The sequence below is a fragment of the Protopterus annectens genome, chromosome 3.part1 (assembly GCF_019279795.1).
Source record: "Protopterus annectens isolate FY-2018-M chromosome 3.part1, PAN1.0, whole genome shotgun sequence".
In the NCBI taxonomy this organism is placed as follows: domain Eukaryota; kingdom Metazoa; phylum Chordata; order Ceratodontiformes; family Protopteridae; genus Protopterus; species Protopterus annectens.
In genome coordinates, this window is record NC_056732.1 from 1,809,663,892 (window position 1) to 1,809,686,527 (window position 22,636).

The 22,636-nt window shown below is 42.8% G+C and overlaps 1 protein-coding gene across 1 annotated transcript in view; it reads right to left on the reverse strand.

Annotated features, from left to right (window-relative positions):
• The window catches only part of LOC122798684 (zinc finger protein 808-like), a 334,416-nt gene that overhangs the window by 97,735 nt on the left and 214,045 nt on the right, over positions 1–22,636 (reverse strand). The window contains exon 3 of the mRNA XM_044067777.1: positions 5,829–5,951. Within this exon, the coding sequence (XP_043923712.1) occupies positions 5,829–5,951 (123 nt within the window). The remainder of the gene's footprint in view (positions 1–5,828; positions 5,952–22,636) is intronic.

Consider the following 22,636-nt stretch of genomic DNA (forward strand, 5'->3'; position numbering starts at 1 on the left):
CCTGTGCTGCAAAAAGATCCAGAGATTGGCAGCACTGTGGAGGAAGGTGTTCTTGTTAAAGACATATTAGTGCTTGGAAGAGGAAATTGTATGGTTTTCTCTAGAAAAAAAAGGCACTGAAGATTGCTAATCTTTCTGCAGAACTGGTCTTCCACATGTTGTTCCATATGATGTTTCACTGGCTCATTTAGGGGCCTTGGGAAAAAAAACACCAAATTTGGATCAGATTCAGAATACAGTGCAATAAGCAGAACACAAGATTAGCAATATTTCAAAACAGAAAAAAGGTTTTCTAAACTGGATACGTAATCTCTCTCTCTCTCCCCAAAAGTCATTGATGGAACTGACAGATTTATAATCAATCGCTCATTGTGCCAAAAAAGAAAAAAGTATGAAAATGTCAAGGACTGCACCCCCTCTTTGCAACAGGTGTCATGCTGATATTCAAGGCATGTGGAGGTGACCAGATACCTACTTTGTGCAATCAAAAGGTCTGTAAGTTGTGTTGAAAAGCAGAATGACCGCCTGCAGACAATTTCTACTGATAATGAATTACACTGAAGCAGTTATCTTTAAGATAAACATATAAATTTACATCTTTGAATCGATAACTGCCAATTATATACCAATAAAGTGAATACATAATGAAGGTGCACTAAGGATGGCCATGGTGGTGCAGCGGTTAGCTTTGTCGCCTAACAGCAAGAGGTTCTCCGGTTCGATCCTTAGATGGGGTGCCTTCTGTGTGGAGTCTGCATGTCCTCCCTGTGGTCATGTGGGTTTCCTCCGGGTGCTTCGGTTTCCTCCCACATCCCAAAGACATACTGTAGGTGGATTGGACACTCTAAATTGGCCCTAGGCATGAGTGTGTGCATGTGTGTGCCTTCCGTGGAAGGTTAGGTCTCGGGCTGGTAACTCAACACTGTAAAACTCTACTGCCAATCATGAGCGGACAGGTGATCCGCTGTGGCGACCCCTAATCGGGAAAAGCCAAAAGAAGAAAGAATAATGAAGGTGCACTAGCGCAAAATGCCTTCATACAGAAATGTATATGAAGTGCCTTAAGTAGAATGGGATGTATTTCTTTAATATATTATTACAGTAAATCTATAACAAGTATATATATATATATATATATATATATATATATATATATATCCACATCACATTGTCTGGTTCCGTGTACTATGCAGACATAGTAAACAATCACGAAAGCTGGCAGCATTTTGTTATGTCTTAAAAACAGCAACAAGAATGACTTGCAGTGATCTGACTGCTGGATTCACTATACTTCAGAAAATCTCCTTAGTTGTCAGCCTATTTGCCCGAGTATCTATTTATTTATACTTTGTTAAATGAGTTGTCCATATGGGTTGGAGGAAAGCTCAATTACTCAGCTTGCAGTATCAGCAGCTTAACAAGCAGCACACTTACCTTTGATGCTGCGAAGATAAGAGGACTGTTCCATCCCCACGTCAGAAGTGCGGCTTCATGCACCAATACTGATACTGTAGTGCAGCATAAAGAGGGGTGTCAGACTCCTGAGGGTCGCCAACCAGTGTATGAGAAGTCATACCAAGGTTCCATCTGCTAAAGGAAGCTTCTGTGGGTGTAAAACAACTTATGGTACTTATCAGAACAAACAATAGTGGAACTTCCATCGCCAAATTACCCCTAATCAGTATGAATACTACCTCAAGTCTCTTCTGAAAACAGGTCATACCTGGTGGGACAAACCTGTTCAAGAATAAGTTGACAAGTAAACAAATACAGACATATGAATATGTATTCAGTACTCAGAATAGCAAGAAAAAAATGCATCACAGTTTACAATTGTCCAAATAACACTAAGGAGTAAAACCTTACAGAGAACCGATTTGACTGAGCCCATCCATCATCTCTATAAGGTACTGTCATAGTTACATGGGTGATGATTTGACTGAGCACATCCATCATCTCTATACGGTACTATCATAGTTACATGGGTGATGATTTGACCGAGCACATCCATCATCTCTATAAGGTACTGTCATAGTTACATGGGTGATGATTTGACCGAGCCCATCCATCATCTCTATAAGGTACTGTCATAGTTACATGGGTGATGATTTGACCAAGCACATCCATCATGTCTATAAGGTACTGTCATAGTTACATGGGTGATGATTTGACCGAGCCCATCCATCATGTCTATACGGTACTGTCACAGTTACATGGGTGATGATTTGACTGAGCCCATCCATCATCTCTATAAGGTACTGTCATAGTTACATGGGTGATGATTTGACCAAGCCCATCCATCATCTCTATAAGGTACTGTCATAGTTACATGGGTGATGATTTGACTGAGCCCATCCATCATCTCTATAAGGTACTGTCATAGTTACATGGGTGATGATTTGACTGAGCCCATCCATCATCTCTATACGGTACTATCATAGCTACATGGGTGATGATTTGACCGAGCACATCCATCATCTCTATAAGGTACTGTCATAGTTACATGGGTGATGATTTGACTGAGCACATCCATCATGTCTATAAGGTACTGTCATAGTTACATGAGTGATGATTTGATGAGCCCATCCATCATCTCTATAAGGTACTGTCATAGTTACATGGGTGATGATTTGACTGAGCCCATCCATCATCTCTATACGGTACTATCATAGTTACATGGGTGATGATTTGACCGAGCACATCCATCACCTCTATAAGGTACTGTCACAGTTACATGGGTGATGATTTGACCGAGCCCATCTGTCATCTCTATAAGGTACTGTCATAGTTACATGGGTGATGATTTGACCAAGCACATCCATCATCTCTATAAGGTACTGTCATAGTTACATGGGTGATGATTTGACTGAGCCCATCCATCATCTCTATAAGGTACTGTCATAGTTACATGGGTGATGATTTGACTGAGCCCATCCATCATCTCTATAAGGTACTGTCATAGTTACATGGGTGATGATTTGACTGAGCCCATCCATCATCTCTATAAGGTACTGTCATAGTTACATGGGTGATGATTTGACTGAGCCCATCCATCATCTCTATAAGGTACTGTCATAGTTACATGGGTGATGATTTGACTGAGCACATCCATCATCTCTATAAGGTACTGTCATAGTTACATGGGTGATGATTTGACTGAGCACATCCATCATCTCTATAAGGTACTGTCATAGTTACATGGGTGATGATTTGACTGAGCCCATCCATCATCTCTATAAGGTACTGTCATAGTTACATGGGTGATGATTTGACCGAGCCCATCCATCATGTCTATAAGGTACTGTCATAGTTACATGGGTGATGATTTGACCGAGCCCATCCATCATGTCTAAACTTACTGTCACAGTTACATGGGTGATGATTTGACTGAGCCCATCCATTATCTCTATACGGTACTGTCATAGTTACATGGGTGATGATTTGACTGAGCCCATCCATCATCTCTATAAGGTACTGTCATAGTTACATGGGTGATGATTTGACCGAGCACATCCATCATCTCTATAAGGTACTGTCATAGTTACATGGGTGATGATTTGACTGAGCCCATCCATCATCTCTATAAGGTGCTGTCATAGTTACATGGGTGATGATTTGACCAAGCCCATCCATCATGTCTATAAGGTACTGTCATAGTTACATGGGTGATGATTTGACTGAGCCCATCCATCATCTCTATAAGGTACTGTCATAGTTACATGGGTGATGATTTGACTGAGCCCATCCATCATCTCTATAAGGTACTGTCATAGTTACATGGGTGATGATTTGACTGAGCCCATCCATCATCTCTATAAGGTACTGTCATAGTTACATGGGTGATGATTTGACTGAGCCCATCCATCATCTCTATAAGGTACTGTCATAGTTACATGGGTGATGATTTGACTGAGCCCATCCATCATCTTTATAAGGTACTGTCATAGTTACATGGGTGATGATTTGACTGAGCACATCCATCATCTCTATAAGGTACTGTCATAGTTACATGGGTGATGATTTGACTGAGCACATCCATCATCTCTATAAGGTACTGTCATAGTTACATGGGTGATGATTTGACTGAGCCCATCCATCATTTCTATAAGGTACTGTCATAGTTACATGGGTGATGATTTGACTGAGCCCATCCATCATCTCTATAAGGTACTGTCATAGTTACATGGGTGATAATTTGACCAAGCCCATCCATCATCTCTATAAGGTACTGTCGTAGTTACATGGGTGATGATTTGACCAAGCCCATCCATCATCTCTATAAGGTACTGTCATAGTTACATGGGTGATGATTTGACTGAGCCCATGCATCATCTCTATAAGGTACTGTCATAGTTACATGGGTGATGATTTGACCGAGCACATCCATCATCTCTATAAGGTACTGTCATAGTTACATGGGTGATTATTTGACTGAGCCCATCCATCATCTCTATAAGGTACTGTCATAGTTACATGGGTGATGATTTGACTGAGCACATCCATCATCTCTATAAGGTACTGTCATAGTTACATGGGTGATGATTTGACTGAGCCCATCCATCATCTCTATAAGGTACTGTCATAGTTATATGGGTGATGATTTGACGGAGCACATCCATCATCTCTATAAGGTACTGTCATAGTTACATGGGTGATGATTTGACTGAGTCCATCCATCATCTCTATAAGGTACTGTCATAGTTACATGGGTGATGATTTGACCAAGCACATCCATCATCTCTATAAGGTACTGTCATAGTTACATGGGTGATGATTTGACCGAGCACATCCATCATCTCTATAAGGTACTGTCATAGTTACATGGGTGATGATTTGACTGAGCACATCCATCATCTCTATAAGGTACTGTCATAGTTACATGGGTGATGATTTGACTGAGCACATCCATCATGTCTATAAGGCACTGTCATAGTTACATGTTTGATGATTTGACTGAGCACATCCATCATGTCTATAAGGCACTGTCATAGTTACATGTTTGATGATTTGACTGAGCACATCTGTCATCTTTATAAGGTACTGACACAGTTACACGTCTGATGATCTGACTGAGCACATCTGTCATCTCTATAAGGAACTGTCACAGTTAAACGTTTGATGATTTGACCAAGCATATCTGTCATCTCTATAAGGTACTGTCATAGTTACATGGGTGATGATTTGACTGAGCCCATCCATCATCTCTATAAGGTACTGTCATAGTTACATGGGTGATGATTTGACTGAGCACATCCATCATGTCTATAAGGTACTGACACAGTTACACGTTTGATGATCTGACTGAGCACATCTGTCATCTCTATAAGGCACTGTCACAGTTAAACGTTTGATGATTTGACCAAGCATATCTGTCATCTTTATAAGGTACTGACACAGTTACACATTTGATGATTTGACCGAGCACATCTGTCATTTTTATAAGGTACTGACACAGTTACACATTTGATTTGACCGAGCACATCTGTCATCTCTATAAGGTACTGTCACAGCTGCATGGGTGATGATTTGACTGTACACATCTGTCATCTCTATAAGGTACTGTCACTCTTACACGGTTAATGATTTCACTGTGCACATATGTCATCTCTGTAAAGTACTATCACAGTTACACAGGTGAGAGTTCTTGAGTGATACACTAAGGTACAACTTGGCCCAAAAGACAGTATCAATTTATGGTGCCGCATTATTTTGGTAGATTTCTGCTCCCATCCCTAGTGGGCACATTCCTTTGCCTCTTTAGCTTCTTAACTTTGCCAAGGCCATAAATAACAGTTTGGACTTTCTCATTTATCTGAACAACTACTCACTGCAGATTGTGTCGTCAGAAATCTGTACTTGCTGGATTATTCCTCCTTCATCTGCATCACCAGGTGGGACTGAATCACTTTTCTCAAAAAGTAAACAGAGGTCTTCCACAGGGATGTCATATCCTGCAAAACAAAATGAGTAGAAACTATATTTTAAAAGGATCCCTCCCAAAGACAGCTGATCTACTTTAAATGAAAACTACGTACTTGCCAAAATGATAGATCTGTGTTGTCTTATTTTCATCCAGTTCAACCTTTGGGATTTCAGATCCATTCTAATATGACCTGGGCATCCTTCCACAAATGTGGATCTAGGTCTCTGACTCCTTCACTATTCATAATTTCCCATGTTCCCCCATATTATTTCAGATTACGTTTGGCTACTTATACCCAGAAACTCATGCAAGAAACCTTACAAATAGGCTTGATTATATAAAAAGGCTAAGGATTGGTCATAAACAGAAAACAGCAATCAAAGGTAAGGTCCCCGGTGAGGTCCATCCATTCAGAAAGGAAGCACCAGATGACAATTTTGGAATGGAAACGGAGGAAGTGATGTTGAACTGGATGAAAACAAGACAACATGGATCTATCATTATGGTAAGTACATAACTTTTGTTTGTTTTCATCTGATTCAGCCTTTGGGACAAATTCCAAAACTGCCCAAAACAGCTTCTTTGTATCAAGGAAAGATATTCCTAAGAACAGTGGAGCCAAAGACTATACGGCATCTGGATTGTACATCCAGCTTACTGTGACACAAACATGTGAATATTCAACCAAGTAGCTGCAGCAGAAATCGTGTCAATCAAAACTCTGTATTTAAAGGCAGTAGCAGTAGCTGCAGCCCTTGCAAAATGAGCCTTTGTTTTTTAATGATAGTCCCAGCTTGTTGTAGAAAAAGGTTATGCAATCAGAAAGCCACTTAGATAGAGTAATTTTTTATATGCTTTAGCTCTGTTTAGCTTTAGAGAAAGTAACAAACAGCTGATCAGATTTTCAAACATCCTTGGGCCTGTGTAAACAAATCTGAGTTGTGTGTGAACACCTACTAAATGTAAGGCATAATCCTCTTCATTAGAACATCTTGGGAAGAATGCGGTGGGTTGATGGTCTGATTAATATTCATTGTGGATGCCACCTTTGGGAGGAAAGTGGGATTTGTTCTTAAAGACACTTTGTCCTTATGGAAAAATCATATGTGGAGGGTTACAGGACGTTGCTTACAATTTGGAAATCCTTCTTACAGAAGTGACAGCCACCAGAGAAATGTTTTCCAAGAAAGGAATCTTAAATCCACTGTGGCTGCTGGTCCAAAGGGACTCCGAGTTATTATAGTTATATGTCCCAAGAAGAACTGGATCCCTAATAGGGGGCCCTCAGTAAGAAGGTTCCCTTCAGAAAGGCCTTCAAAATCTTTAGAGAAGCTATGGAATTTGATTTTGTCCAATGTGAAAGTTGGAAATGGCTGCTAACTGAACTTTGATTGTTGGAAAGCTGGAACCTTTTTGAAAAAGATCTCACAACAATGTCCAGGATGGAAGGAAGAGGTGCTGAGAAAGGATCTATTCCCTTAGAAAATGCACAAACAGAAAAATGTTTCCATTTGCTCAGATAAACTTTTCTAGTGTTCTGCTTTTGTGAAGCTGACAGAATGTGAACCACAGAAGCAGATAGCCTTGCTCCCTAGCCACCACTACAATAAGAAGAACCATATAGTTATCTTCAACAATTTTAGATCCAAAAAAGGCTACCCAGACAGGTGACTCGAGGAGATCTTGATGGCAATCCAACATCCATGATGGATGTACTAGATGAGGCTAGAGGAAGGGGAACCAAACTTGCAGGGGTCAAAGCGAGCAATGAGGACCACTCTGGCCTTGCACCTTCTGATTTTCTTAATGAATTCTTTTATCAGTGGTATTAGGGGAAGGGGTATAGAAAAAGTACAGTTGTGTACCTACCATAAATGTAGATGTTTGAGTGTATTCACTGTTGCAGTCATTACACTTGGGTTATCCTGCTGGCAGGCTACCCGCAGTCGGCCTGAATTCCAAAGTCCTGGTCTGGCATTGGTTGGTGTCGCCTCTTCCCTGATGTCAGAGCGGCAGGGGGTATAAAAGATGCAGCCGATGCCATTTTCTTCAGATTTTCTTGCCCCAGATGTCAGCTGCCCCCAAGAAAGTAGGCAATACATTATGCTTATAAAAACATACAGTACAATAAAAACAATACTTTCATCTACAAGCAAATACACCACATAGGTTGTATAGGACAGAGAAGTATAGATAAGTGCCAGCAAAGAAAGGGAGATGGAGGGTGGCTAACCTGGACTGCAACATTGAATACACTCGAACATCTACATTTATGGTAGGTACACAACTGTACTATGTTCATCGTGTGTTGCAGTCAATACACTTGGGTTGAATCCCAAAGCTGAGGTAGGGCGGCTGGGTCTAACTAGGATTAGGAGTGGCTATGAGGCCCTGCAGAACTGCAGTGGCAAAGCCTGCTCTGGATTTAGAGTAAAGAGGTAAGTGATAATGCTTGGTAAAAGTGTGCACTGATTTGCAGCCTCCAAAATTTCCTTGGTTGGTACTCCTCTGAGAAAGGCTGCTGCCCTGGTAGAATGTCGCCTAATATTCTTAGGCACTGACTTGCCATGCTGTGCATAGCAGAAACAAATACAGTGTCCTATCCATTTTGAAATAGTCTTTGTGATAGCCTTTCCTTGTGATCCTGCAGCATATGCTGCAAACAGTTGCTCAGTTTTTCTGAAAGCTTTTGTTTTGTCCAAGTAGTATCGTAGCTGCCTGTGTATGTCCAAAGAGTACAGAAGTCTCTCCCCTTTATTCTGGGGATTTGGATAAAATGTTGGCAAATGAATGGTTTGGTTAAGAGCCACACTGGATACTACCTTTGGCATAAATGTTGGGTTTGTCCTTAGAGAAACCCTGTCCAGATGAAAAATGATAAAAGTTTCCACTGCCATTAATGCCTGTAACTCTGAGACTCTTCTTGCTGAAGTTACTGCTAGGAACAGAGCAGTTTTCCATGATAAGAATTTTAAATCAGTTGTATTGGCTGGTTCAAAAGGAGGCAGTGTGAGCTTCTCCAAGACAAAGTTGAGGTTCCATGTAGGTGTCGGTGCTCTCCTTGGGGGTCTTGTGTTTTTTGCCCCTCTGAGGTACTATCTTAGCAGTGGATGTGAGAAAATAGGAGGTTCCGTACTGTAATGAGCTGAAATGGCAGAGTCATGAATCTTAATTAATGAGAAGGATAGGCCTTTGTCCAGCATCTCAGTTAGGTATTGTAAAATGTGAAGAATATCTGGAACAAGTGGTTCAAGTCCTTGTGCCTGGTTCCAAGCACAGAATCTTTTCCATTTTTCTGCATAAGATTTCCTGGTGCTGGGCCTCCTGGCTTCTAAAATGACATCCATAACCACTTTAGAGAGAGGTGTGTTCTTAGTGGCTATATTATTTGCCATGCAGCCAGATTTAAGGTTCTGAGTTGGCTGTGCAGGATCTGATTGTTTTGTTGAGTCAGAAGATGAGGAATTTGAGGTAAAGTCCAGGCTGGGCCTTGAGACAAGCTCTTTAGGATTCGGTACCAGTGCTGGCGTGGCCAGTCTAGGGCAATCAGAATCATTTTTGGCTTCTCTTGTCTGACTTTTAGGAGTACCTTGGGAAGGAGAGGCAGTGGCGGAAAGGCATAAACTGTTAGGATTTTCCAGCTGAATGACAGAGCATCTACTTTCCATGCTTGTGAGTGATAAGTCCTTGTGCAGAATCTCTGTAGTTGGCAGTTGTGCGGGGAGGCAAAAAGATCTATGTCTGGGCATCCCCATTTCCTTGTTATCATGCTGAAGACCTGTGGATCTAGTTTCCACTCGTGAGGGTCCATGAGGTTTCTGCTTAGTTCGTCTGCCAGAGTATTTTTCTTTCCTGGCAGGAATTGTGCCTGCAGATGTACTTGATAGGTCAGTGCTGTGTTCCACAAAGTCATGGCTTGCCTGCAGAGGGGGTAGGAATGTGTGCCCCCTTGTTTGTTTATGTACCACATAACTGCAGTATTGTCCGTCTTTAGCAGTAGTTGTCCTGGATGTATTAAATTCTTGAAGGCTGTCAGGGCATTCTGTACAGCCAGCATCTCTTTTTGATTGATATGAAGATGCATTTGGTCTGCGGGTCACGTGCCCTGAATACATTTTCCTGCCACGTGTGCCCCCCAGGCATAATCCGATGCATCTGTTGTTAGTGTCTGCCTGGCTGTGGGTAAAGTGAAAGGTTGTCCCTTGTTGTGTTGACAGGCCAGTGCCCACCATCGAAACTCCTGTTGCAGGAAGGGAATAAGAGTTATTATTGTTTCCAGGCTGTGGCAATGTTGAGTCCAAACACTTTTTAGATACCATTGTAGCTTCCTCATATGCAGTCTTACATATGGAATTAGCAGGATGCTGGATGCCATGAAGCCCAAAGCCTGCAGAATTTTTCTTGCAGGTAGCTGGGTCTTTGCTGCCATCATTTGAAAGTAATGAGTCAGTTGCCTTTGCTTGTCTAGCGTGAGATAAGCCATCTGTGCAGTTGTATTTAAGCTTGCACCCAGGAATATTATCTCTTGAGAGGGCACTAGTTTTGATTTCTTTTCGTTTACTGTGTACCCTAGGCAAATTAGTAATCTTTTTACAAACGCCAGATGCTTTAGAAGAATGTCCTTGCTCTCTGCTCGAATAAGGCAGTCATCCAAGTAGGGATATATATGAATTCTTTTTGTCTGCAAAAAACAATTACTGGTGCCAGGCATTTTGTGAAGACCCTGGGCACAGTAGATAAGCCAAAGGACAGTGCAGAAAATTGGTAATGCATTGAACCAGCTATAAATCTGAGGTATCTTCTGCAAGTTTGTCTGATTGGGACATGCAGGTATGCCTCTTTGAGGTCCAAAGTAACTAGCCAAGCCTTCTTGCCCAGCATGGGTAGAAGCTGCTGCAGTGTCAACATTTTGAATTTTGGAACGTCCAGGAAAGTATTTAGAGTAGACAGGTCCAGTATTGGTCTCCAAGCATTGTCCTTTCTGGGTACCAAGAAAAGTCTTGAGTAAAATCCTTGCCCCTGCTCTTCCTGTGGTACTTTTTGAATAGCCCTCATGACCATGAGAGCAAAAATTTGTTTTTGAGCCTCTGCCTATTGACTGTGTGGCAGGTCTGGCATACCTTTTGGCCTTGGTAGGGTGTGAAAGTGGAACCTGTAACCCTGAAAAACAATATTCAGTACCCATTTGTCCTGGGTGATTGTGTGCCAATTTTGTGAGAAAAGTGCTAGTTTTCCCCCTAAGGGTGTTGTCAAAAGGTAAGTGCTTGGCATAGGTAGAGGAAAGTCATTGGGACTGTTTCCTACAAGGTTGTGATTTGTCTTCTCTGCCTTTGGGGGCTGAAGCACTCTACTGTTTAGGTCTGTATGAGCCTTGGGGCTGAGATCTGCCTCTTGGGCGTCTGTATCTGCCTCTTTGTGGCCTGTCTGACACTGGAAAGGACCAGTTTTTTGAAAGCCAGACCCTGCTAAATCTGGGTAGCTGGACCTGTAAGAAATCCTTTACTGTCTGCATTGATTTTGCTTTATCCTCCATTTTCTTTAAAACCTATTCTGCCTTAACACCAAACAAAGTATCATGCTGTAATGGAGCATCCAATAATTTTGCTTTAACATGATCAGGTAAACTTTGTTCTTTTAACCACGCATGCCTCTGAATGACAGAACCTGTAACTGCGGCTCTGCAAGAAGCCTCTAATGAATCAAAACCACATTGCAAAGTATGCTTTACCACTTGTTCAGCTGCATGCAATAAATCCTGCATTTCCTTATTTTCAGGACATTCTGAGCTTGTAAGCATTTTCTGTTTTAGCAAAGACATTAGGTATTGTTGATATTTAAGCATGTGAAACTGGCAGTTTAAAGCCCTTACAGCTAAAGTAGCAGAGGTGTAAACTTTTTTCCCCCATCTGTCTAGTGCTCTAGAATCCCTATCAGAGGGAACAGGGTTTTTTGCAGTGGAAGCCTTGACCCCTTTGGGACCCGGAGAAATTGTTTCTGGGTCAGCAGCAGGGTTTTTATAAAGAAATTTATGAGAATCTGGGACCCTGTAGTACCTATCTGGCTTGACTGGCGCAGGGGGTAAGGAATCAGGAGTCAAACTGGATTCAGAAAAAACATCATCAACAATATCTAGTATAGGGGGAATAGCAAGGGGCCTGTGCTGAGGCAGTAAAAGAAAGTCTCTGAGCCTTTTCTTGGATTCTGAATAATCCTGGCTCTCCCAATGGAAATGCTCCCTCATGTTGTGCAAGGTTTCCCCAAAAGAGTAATCCTCAGGAGGAGAGGCTGAAGGGATAGATTTTTCAGCGTCAGAGTCCTCATAGGGAGGAAGAGAATATCCCTGTTCTGAAGAGGAATCAGAGGAAATAGAGACCTGGTCAGAAAAGTCATAGTCAGTGTCTTGCCTAGGCCTTTTATCAGGAGTGGGATGGGAACCCCTGATCAAAGTAATTAGGTCCTCAGCCATTTTAAGCATCTGTTTCTTTGGCATGGATGACTGTCCAGGAGAATGCTGTACTTGTTTCTTTGTCTTTAATGGTGTTTTAGACTTTGACTTGGCTGCTAAAGTAGTCTTGATAGTAAGCTGTGTAGGTCTGAAAACACCCTCAGAAGCTGATGCCTGCTCAGCGGCTCTGGACCCATCTGAGGGATTAGTTTCCGTAGGCCCAATACCTTGAGTTTTCAGAAGCCTATTTGTCTCCACGTGGGTGTCGGAGGCGGCCTGTGGCTCTGAGGTAGCGGGTGTCAGGGGCTGCGAAAGTGCCTCACTGAGAACCGGCGAACTGGCCTAGAAGAGGCTTCGTCATCGGTTTTGGACCTCGGATGCCTGTCCTTTTCTTTGTCCTTGTGCTTTTTAGGAACTCCGGTCGTCGGTTGTTCCAACGGCATTATATAGTTAAACCTTCGGCCAAAGTAATGTAAAGCAAAATCAAACCGACGCTTAATAGTGCGTTGGTTGAATCTAGCACAAAACCGACAACTAGCAACTTCGTGGTCAGGGCCTAGGCAAGGAATACAGTAAGAGGGAAAATCCTTATGAGGTATTTGCTTCCCACAAGAAATACAATTGTTAACTTTTACTGCCATCGGTATGGAGCAAGAAACAATTTCCCCAATGGGGTACTTAGCTTTATTGAAGACTTCGGATCTGAAATTCAATTTTGAAAATCTCAGGAGTCGGCCGACCGGCACTTGCGAACTGCTTTTGCTTCGGGCACCGCGCGGCAAGAAAGACTGAAGAAAATGGCATCGGCTGCATCTTTTATACCCCTGGTGCACTGACGTCAGGGAATAGGTGACAGCAACCAACGCCGGACCAGGACTTTGGAATTCAGGCCGACTGCGGGTAGCCTGCCAGCAGGATAACCCAAGTGTAATGACTGCAACAGTGAAACACGATGAACATCCTGGGGGCAATTGTGGACTACAGCATCCCTTGGTGCTTGGCCCTGTGGAGAATTCAGGGTGAAGATCACAGAAAGGATGAACCCAGTGACTGAAGATGTGAGTTGCCACTGCTTGGCTGAAGGATCACTCGGGAGGCAGGAGGACAAATCTGTTTAACTTGTCCACTAGAACTTTGGAAGCTCCTAGGATGTACATTGCTATGAGAAAGCGTTGGGATAACACTGCCTATTACCATACTCTCGTGGCTTCCCAGCAGAGTGGATATGAGGGCATTCCTCCCTGCTTGTTGATGTACCAGATTGTTATGTTGTCCATCTGTATAAAAATCACACCTGTGGAGAGGGATTCCTGAAAGGCCTGCAAAGCAAGGAGGATTGCCCTCACCTCAAAGGTACTGATGTGAAGACTGGCCTCTAGGGGTGCCCAAAATTCTTGGACCATCTTCCCTTTGAAATGCCTCCTACCCCAGGAGGGAAACTTCAATGGTTACTGTGGCCAGTGGAGGTGATGAGAAAAGTTGATCTTCCATTACCACTGAGGTCAACCACCACCTTATGTGAGTCCTGAAAATTGGTAATAGATGAATTTGAGCATGTAATGGATGTGAATTTTGGGATCATTGAACCAACAGGGTCCAGTGAAAAACTCTTGTAAAATTTTGCTAGGGTAACTAATATGATCACTAATGCCATCATCCCTAGCAGTCGGAGAATGACTTGTGCTACAGGAGAGCGATGATGAAGAAAGTACAGTTGTGTGCACTTACCATAAATGTAGATGTTTGAGTGTATTCACTGTTGCAGTCATCACTTGTGGATTTATCCCTGCTGGGTAGCCCTCGGCCGGCCCGAATACCAGAGTAAAGGATTTCCCTCCTGCGTCAGCTGCAGGTTGCCTGAGACTGATGTCAAGTCGTCAGTGCTATAAAGAGAGGCAGCCGATGCCATCACATCAGTTTTTCTTACCCCCCAACCCCTAGGAGCCCTTCCAAGAAGGCCTGAAGAAGGCCAACCTGGGTAAGGCCATCAGATAGATGGAAAAGAGAAAGGGGGAAAGGTGGGAGGGAAACAGGACTGCAACAGTGAATACACTCAAATATCTACATTTATGGTTAAGCGTACACAACTGTACTATGTTCTTCGTGTTTTACTGTTGCAGTCATTACTTGTGGGAAGATTCCCAAAGCTGAAGCTGCCCTGGATTTGGAAAAGATAGGCAGGTGGTAATGCTTGGTGAAGGTGTGTACTCCAGGTAGCAGCTTCCAGAATTGTCCCTGGTAGGGATTCCCCTGAGGAATGCTGTAGAGGTTGAAGTTGCCCTAGTGGAATGTGTTCTGACCCCCTGAGGGGTTGGTTTCCCATGGTGCTTGTAGCAGAAATGGATACAGCGTGCTATCCCCACTTGGAAATTATTTGTTTTGAAATGGCCATACCCTCTGCCCCAGGTGCAAAACTGACTAGTAACTGATCAGATTTCCTGAAGGGCTTAGTCCTATCAAGGCAGAATCTGAGCTGTCTGTGCACGCCCAAGGAGTGCAGGATCCTTTCCCCTTAATTTTGAGGATTAGGAAAGAAGGTTGGCAAATGGATAGATTGGTTGAGAACCACACTGGACACCATTTTAGGCATAAAGGAAGGGTTAGTCCTGAGGGAAACCCTGTCAGCATGAAAAATAATGAAGGGTTCCACAGCCATAAGTGCTTGTAACTCAGACACTCGTCTACCTGAAATGATGGCCAGAGGCAAGGCTGTTTTCCAAGAGAGGAATTTTAACTCTGCTGATGCTGCAGGCTCAAAGGGGGGAGAGTGAGTTTTTCCAGTACAAAGTTAAGGTCCCAAGCAGGGGTGGGTGCTCTCCTTGGTAGCCTTAAGTTGTCTGCCCCTCTCAGGAACTGTTTGATGAGAGGGTGAGAGAAGAGAGGTGGGTCAGTGTTGTAATGAGCTGAAATGGCAGAGGCATGGATCTTAATGGAGGAGAAAGATAGGCCTCTGTGGAGTAGATCTGCTAGGTAATCCCAGATTAGAGGTAAGGAGGGCAGTGCTGTGTCCTCTCCTTTAGATTGAATCCAGGAATAATACCTTTTCCACTTATCAGCATAGGAGTTCCTTGTACTGGGTCTTCTGGCTTCAAGAATGACGTCCAGCACTTGCTTGCTTAGGCCAGTCACTGGGGGAGAATTCAAGGAATAAGCTGGGCTGCAAGATTCAGGGTTTGCAATTGCAGATGCAAGATCTGTCCCCCCTGCTGAGTGAGGAGGGTTGGGAACTGGGGTAGGTGCCAGGGAGGCACCGGTGACAGGCTGCGCAGTAGTGGGTACCAGTGCTTGCGTGGCCAGTCCGGGGCAATCAGGATTGCCCTTGGTCTGTCCTGTCTTATCTTGAGTAATATTCTTGAGTGAAGAGGCAGAGGGGGGAATGCATAAACTGAGAGGTTTACCCACTGGAAGGATAGGGCGTCCGTTTTCCAGGCCCTGCTGTGAGGTGTCCTGGTGCAGAATTTGCTGAGCTGGTGATTGCAGGGGGAGGCAAAGAGATCCACCTCTGGGGTCCCCCATTATTGAATCAGAAGGTTGAAGGTGCTGGGCTCTAATTGTTACTTGTGTGGGTCTAGGAGATTTCTGCTTAAGTCGTCTGCCAGTGAGTTTTGTTTGTCTGGCAGGAATTGAGCTTGCAGATGGACCTGCATGTCCAAGGCTGTGTTCCACAGGGCCATGGCTAGCCTGCAGAGTGGGTAAGAGTGGGTTCTCATCTGCTTGTTAATGTACCACATAACTGTGGTGTTGTCTGTTTTTATTAGCAGGGGTCCTGGTGAGAGTAGGGATCTGAAAGCTGTCAGAGCGTGCTGCACAGCTAGCATTTCTTTCCAGTTGATGTGCAGATGAAACTGACTTGGGCTCCAGTGGCCCTGAATGCAACTGCCGTTCATGTGTGTCCCCCAGGCATAGTCTGATGCGTCTTTGGTTAGGGTCTGGGTGGCGTGGGGTTGAGTAAAGGGCAGTCCCTTGTTATGGTTGCATGCTGTTGACAACCAAAAAAACTCTGTCTTTAGACAGGGTATGATAGGAATGACTGTTTCCAAGTCCTGATAATGTTGGCACCAAAGACTTTTTAAGTACCACTGACGTTTCCTCATACACAGTCTGGCATATGGAATTAGCAGGATGCAAGAGGCCATGAATCCTAGGGCCTGCAAGATTTTCCTTGCGGACAGCTGGGTTCTGGTGGTCATTTGAGTAAAACAGTCTGTCAGATAGGCTTGTTTTACTGGAGTGAGGAATGCCATCTGGGATGCTGTGTCCAAGCTTGCTCCCAGGAATAAAATCTTTTGACTGTGGACTAGTTTTGATTTCTTTTCGTTTATGGTGTACCCCAGGGAGGTTAGAAGTTTTTTTTACAAATGTCAAGTGCTGCAACAGCATTTCCTGACTGTCTGCCTGAATCAGGCAGTCATCCAAGTACTGGTAAATTTGAATATTTCTCTGTATGCAGTAAGCAATGGCTGGAACCAGGCATTTTGTGAATACTCTGGGAGCAGTGGATAAGTCAAAGGGAAGTGCAGAGAACTGATAATGCATAGATCCTGCCTTGAAGCAAAGATATTTCCTGCATGACTCCCTTACAGGGATGCACAGATAGGCTTCTTTTAAGTCTAGGGTGACTAACCAGGTATCTTTGGCTAGCATAGGAAGAAGTTGCTGCAGGGTGAGCATTTTGAATTTTGGTACCACCAGGAAGGTGTGGAGAGTTGAAAGATCTGGGATTGGGCACCAACTGCCCTCTTTTCTAGGTACCAGGAAAAGTCTGCAATAGAATCCTTGACCCAACAGGCTGAATTGCCCTTATAGAGAGCAGGGAATTAACTTGGTTTTGTGCCTCTGCCCACTGGTTTGAAGGAAGGTCTGGGAACCCTTTTGGGGTTGGCAATGAGTGGAAGTAGAATTTGTACCCCTGGGATATAATGTTGACGACTCATCGGTCTTTGGTGATGGACATCCAGTTTTCTGCATGAAGGGCAAGTTTTCCTCCTAGGGGCACAAGCGGCTGGGCAGAGGTGGGAGTGGAGAAGAGAAGTCATTGTGAGGTCTTTCCATAGGGAGGTGGCTTAGTATTCCCTGCTTTGGGGGTGGGGGAACTCTATTACTTGGATCTCTGCATACCCTGAGACTGTAGTCTGTTTCCCCTGAGTCTAGTTTGAGATGGCCTGCAGGGGGCTGGAAAGGACCAGTGTTTTGATGGGCAATGCCTACTGAATCTAGGAGGCTGCACTTGTAAGAATTCTTTAACTGTTTGCATAGATTTAGCTTTTTCTTCCATGTTTTTAAGAACTTCTTCTGCTTTGGTGCCAAACAGATTGTTCATGTTCAAAGGAGCATCTAATAACTTTGATTTGACATGGTCTGGCAAGGTCTGCTCCTTAAGCCAAGCATGTCTTCTCAGTACAGAACCAGTGACTGCTGCCCTGCAAGATGATTCTAGGGCGTCAAAGCCACACTGCAATGTATGCTTGCTGACTTGGCTTGAAGAATGCATAAGTTCCTGCAATTCTTTATTTTCTGCAGACTGTAAAGGTAGCTATTTTTGCTTAATAAGTTCCATAATATGTTGCTGATACTTCAGCATGTGAAACTGACAATTTAAGGCTGTAATGGCGAGAGTTGCAGAATTGTATTTATTTATTTTATTTTACATTTTTGACCGGGCTGGTCTAACTGGATACATGTCCATTTTCAGTAGAGGCCCAGGGAGAAAAGCTCCAAGCATCGGCAGTGACAAAGCATACAATATATATCAATAGTAAAATGAGTTATAGTACATTGTTTAAATTGTAGGTACGATACAGTTGTACAGAGTTCTTTAGTGTGTTTAAGCCAAGATCAAATATAGAGAAACAAACAAACAACATTTGAGAGCTAAAAAAAAAATAAATGAAAATTTTTTTTTTTTTTTTTATTGGAAGAAATATTTATTTCAGGTAGGCAACATAGAACAGCGGAGTAGAGAAGCATTGGGAGAGCAAGAAGGGGAAATGAGATATCACTCAGGGTTAGAGCAGGGACAGAGCCAGTGAGTTTTAAGATATTCTTTAAGATGTTTTTTAAAAAGCAGTGTGAAAGCAAGGGTAGAAAGTTCACTAGGAAGCTGGTTCCAGGTTTTTCCCACTGTGTTGGTGAAAAGCGAGTCCCCAGCTTTGTTGTTGGATTTAATAGTGGAAACTAGAAGCTTATTAGCTGAGCGTAATGTCGCAAGATTTTTATAGGGGGTAGTCAGGTTAGTGAGGATAGGGGTATTATTAGGGTGGTAAAGGATCTTTTGGGTGATAAGAAGTTGTTGACAAAGTAGTTGGTTCTGCAATTCTAACCATCCCAGTTGTTTTAGGTTGTGACAGTGGTGAGTTCTAAAAGGGGTGCCAGTGGCAAATCGGGCTATGTTATTGTAACTGGTTGAAAGTTTGGAAAGATTGTTTTTAGAAAGATTGGTATATATTGCAGAAGCATAGAACAGGGTAGAGATCAGGTGGGTCTGGGCAATAGTGGTTCTGGCTATAGGGGTAAGGAAGGGTTTGATTCTATAAAGGGTGCCTAGTTTTTTGTTGACAGACTTTATAGTAGTATTAATATGGTCATCATAGCTAAGGTTGTTGTCAGTTGTTATTCCCAGGAGACGAGTAGTAGTGTCAGGAGATATATTAGTTCTACTGATAGAGGTTACTGTGAAGTGAAGTTGTGATGACTTCTGAGTAGGAGCAAACAGCAATAATTTTGTTTTTTGGGGTTCAGCAGGAGGCAGTGTTGCATGAACCAGTTTTCAGCAGTGTTAAATACTGTCTGGGTGAGGGTCTGGAGTGAGGTAATGGACTTGGCTGAACATATTAAAGTAGAGTCATCTGCATATTGTATAAAGGTGGCTTGAGGAATTTTTGCATGTAGATCATTAATAAAGAGTGAAAAGAGAAACGGGCCTAAAATAGAGCCTTGTGGAACTCCTATGTTCACAGGGAGGAGTGTAGAAAGATTTTTATCCCAAAGCACTGCTTGCTGTCTGTTTTCTAAATAAGATTTAAACCAGCGTACTGCTTGTGGGTCCAGTGATTGGGCTTTTAGTACATCAATAAGCATGTGATGGTTAACCATATCAAAGGCTTCTGAAAGGTCATTGAATAGTGCTGAGGAAAGAGAGTTATTGTTACGATTTTTGTTTATACAGTCAGAAAAGGATAGCAGGGCAGTTGTTGTGCTATGGAAAGGTCTAAAGCCATGTTGGCAGTTGGCAAGTAAATTATTCTGGAGAAGGTGATCAAGCAGTTGTCTGTGGATGCATGTTTCCATTATTTTAGCTATTGGAGAGAGTAAGGCGATACGAAAGTTGGAAAGCTCAGTAGATGTCCCACCTTTATGTAGTGGGATGATATGGGAGACTTTCCATATGGAAGGGATTATGCTTTCCAAAATTGTTCTATTTATAAGGCTGGAGATGGGATAGGCAATGGCTTTTAGCTGCGATTTGTAGGTATTTAGCTGGAAGACAGTCAGCAGAAGGGGTGCATGGTTTGAGTTTTTGAAGGAGGTTGCAAATGAGGGATGTAGGTACAGGTTGTATATGAAAGGTTGGAGCTGGACTATTCATGGTGTTTAATGGGGAGGTGGTAGTAGGTGGTAATGTATTAGCTAGGGTTTGAATGGCTTCAGTAAAATAGTTATTAAAGGCATTGGGAATTTGATTAGTTATTATGGTTGAATCCTGATGGTGCAGGAGTTTTAGAATGACCTGGCTGAAGTAATTTGTTGATGCCTGACCAGAATTTTTATGTTTTTTGTTGGGGAGTTTGTTGCAGGTGAAGGTAGTATTTTTTTTGTCTTGTAGAATGCCTTTTTTGGTGGCATTTCTTAACTGTTTAAAATAAAGGTGATCTGATGGACTTTTAGAGGCTGTCCATTTGGACCACATTTAATTTCTTAAGAGGATTTTTTGCCTAGTTTGTTTTGTGAGCCATGGGGCAATTTTGGTACTTTTTCGGGAAGAGTGATAGGGGGCATGGTAATCTAGGATTTGTAGGACTTTAGTATTAAAGTAGGTCACTGCTTCATCAAGTTGAAGATGATACAATGGTGACCAGTCGCATGCTTTCAGTTCATTTTGGAAGGTTTCTGGTTTGAAGTTTTTTTTAGAACCGGAGGTTTTAAAAATATTAGTATCAGGGCTATGAACTCTTTGTTTAATAATATAGGTTAGAGCATGGTCACTGATATCGTCTGGAACGGTTCCTGGTTTGTAAGTATCAAGATGGCTGTTTAGAAGGATCCAGTCTAGGGTGGTTTCCTTGCTGCTTGGTTTATGGATTCTAGTAGGTGTGGTTATTAATTGTGAGAATCCGTAAAGATTTATATGATTGACAGGATTAGGGGAGCTACAGTTTGCCCAGTCTATATTAAAGTCACCTAGCACAATGGTTTCCTGAGGGAAGTGAGTAGAGAGGCAACTAAGCATGTTTTCAAGAGTATTGATATTGTTTCCAGGGGGAAGACAGGAACAAATTAGATAGATTGCTTTGGAGTTGTTGATTTGAAGTTTAGCAGTAAGGATTTTTGCATTAGTATTTGAGGGCAGGAGCGCATTGAAGAGTGAAACTTGGAGTTCAGATTTATTCAAAATGGCTACACCTCCACCCTTTTTGGTTTTGCGGTCACATCTCAGGATGTTATACCCAAGGAGGGGTAATTTCATGATCCTGAGTTGAGGGCTTTAGCCATGTCTCTGTAATACAGAGAATATTGAATGCATGCACTTCTAAGAGTGCATGTAGGTGGGTAATTTTATTGTTAACACTACGGATGTTGAGGTGAGCTATCAAGAGGGAGTTAGATGGTCTTTTTGGGGAAATGGTAGCATGAGATGTTAGGTTGTTTGGGTAACTGGGAACATCTGTATTGGGGCCAGAGTTTGGATGAATATCACCATCCAATAAGGGATGTTTTTGAGGATATTGTATTAACTTTAGGATTTTGTAGTAGTTGTGTGTTTTTTTTTGTCATGGAAGTAAGTAACATGGGTAGATCTGTGGTACTTTGGAAGTATGTAGATAGAGGTATAGGTTATATTAATATGGTTGAGGGAGTGTATGTGAGAACCTGGTAGAGTTTGCTGGTGGGGGTGATGGTGTTTAGGAAGCAAAAAATGTTCAAAGAAGGTTAGTGTGTATGGAAGAGTAAGAGAAACTAAAATAGTAGTTAAGAGTAGTAGGTGTGTGTGAAAAAAATTGTGTGTTAGGGCCATTTGGATGTGAAGATAAGGTGGTAGAGTATGTTGAGGTAAGGTGTCTAGTAAATGATAAAATAGAGGTGGTAGAAAGGACAGAGTGCTGTAAGAGGTAGAGCTGGGTGAGAGAAGAAGTGTGTAATACCATAAAATAGAGGTGGGTATAGGAGAGAAGGCTGTATAAAGTTAGCAATACAGGAATGAAGTAGAGTGGAGAGGTTAGGGTGCGGACTTAAAATGTAAAAACTGATAAAGGAAATTGAGGTTGGGGGTGGGGTTGTTAAGTAGAAGTAGTCTGTGATAGGAGGATAAGTGGAGGGGGTGTGGCTGTAGAAGTATAAGGTTAACAGCACTGGGGGTGGGTGGGATATGTCGGTTGGGTAGGGGAGTGGAGTGAGCCAGCAGGGCAAACTGAGTGGGTAGATACAGGTAATGGAGCAGCTAGAGGAGGAACAATCAGCATAGCTGATTATTTAAGGTAAGTTTAAGTAAGTCTAAAGTGGGAAGGAGCAGAGATAAGTAAGGAGTCTATTAGAAAAACAGGAGGGTGTAGAAAGTTAAAATAAAGGGTAAAGTGTGAGGTTGAAGAGTGGTTGAAGGTCATTAGAAATATAGAGTAATAAAAGCAGAACAACAGATGGATAAGCAGGAAAATAAAGGATGGGATAAGGGTCCCACCTACTGGACAAAGCTAGTATTACAGGCAATTCAGTAATGGGGGGTAGCTAGTGTCAGATTAGGGAAGGGGGAAAGTTAGTAAGAGGGGTACTATGAGGTGGTGGAGGAGTTTTGGTTACAGGGCAGATAGTTGGGGGGGGGGTAAAGGCTGCTGGCTGTCCAGGCTCGGAGCATGCTTTAGAACCCCTAAAGCAACAGTGGACGGTAGTAGGCTTTACAGGCAGGACATAGATAATATACTTTCTTGTTTTCTTGAGAGAGGGAGCAGGGAGTAGAGGCTGAGAGATGAAACCACCGTTTATTTGTTGGACGGGTCCTTTGTCACCAGGTAGGTAGGTTCTCAAAAGTTATAGACTGGAACAGCACAATGAAGAGC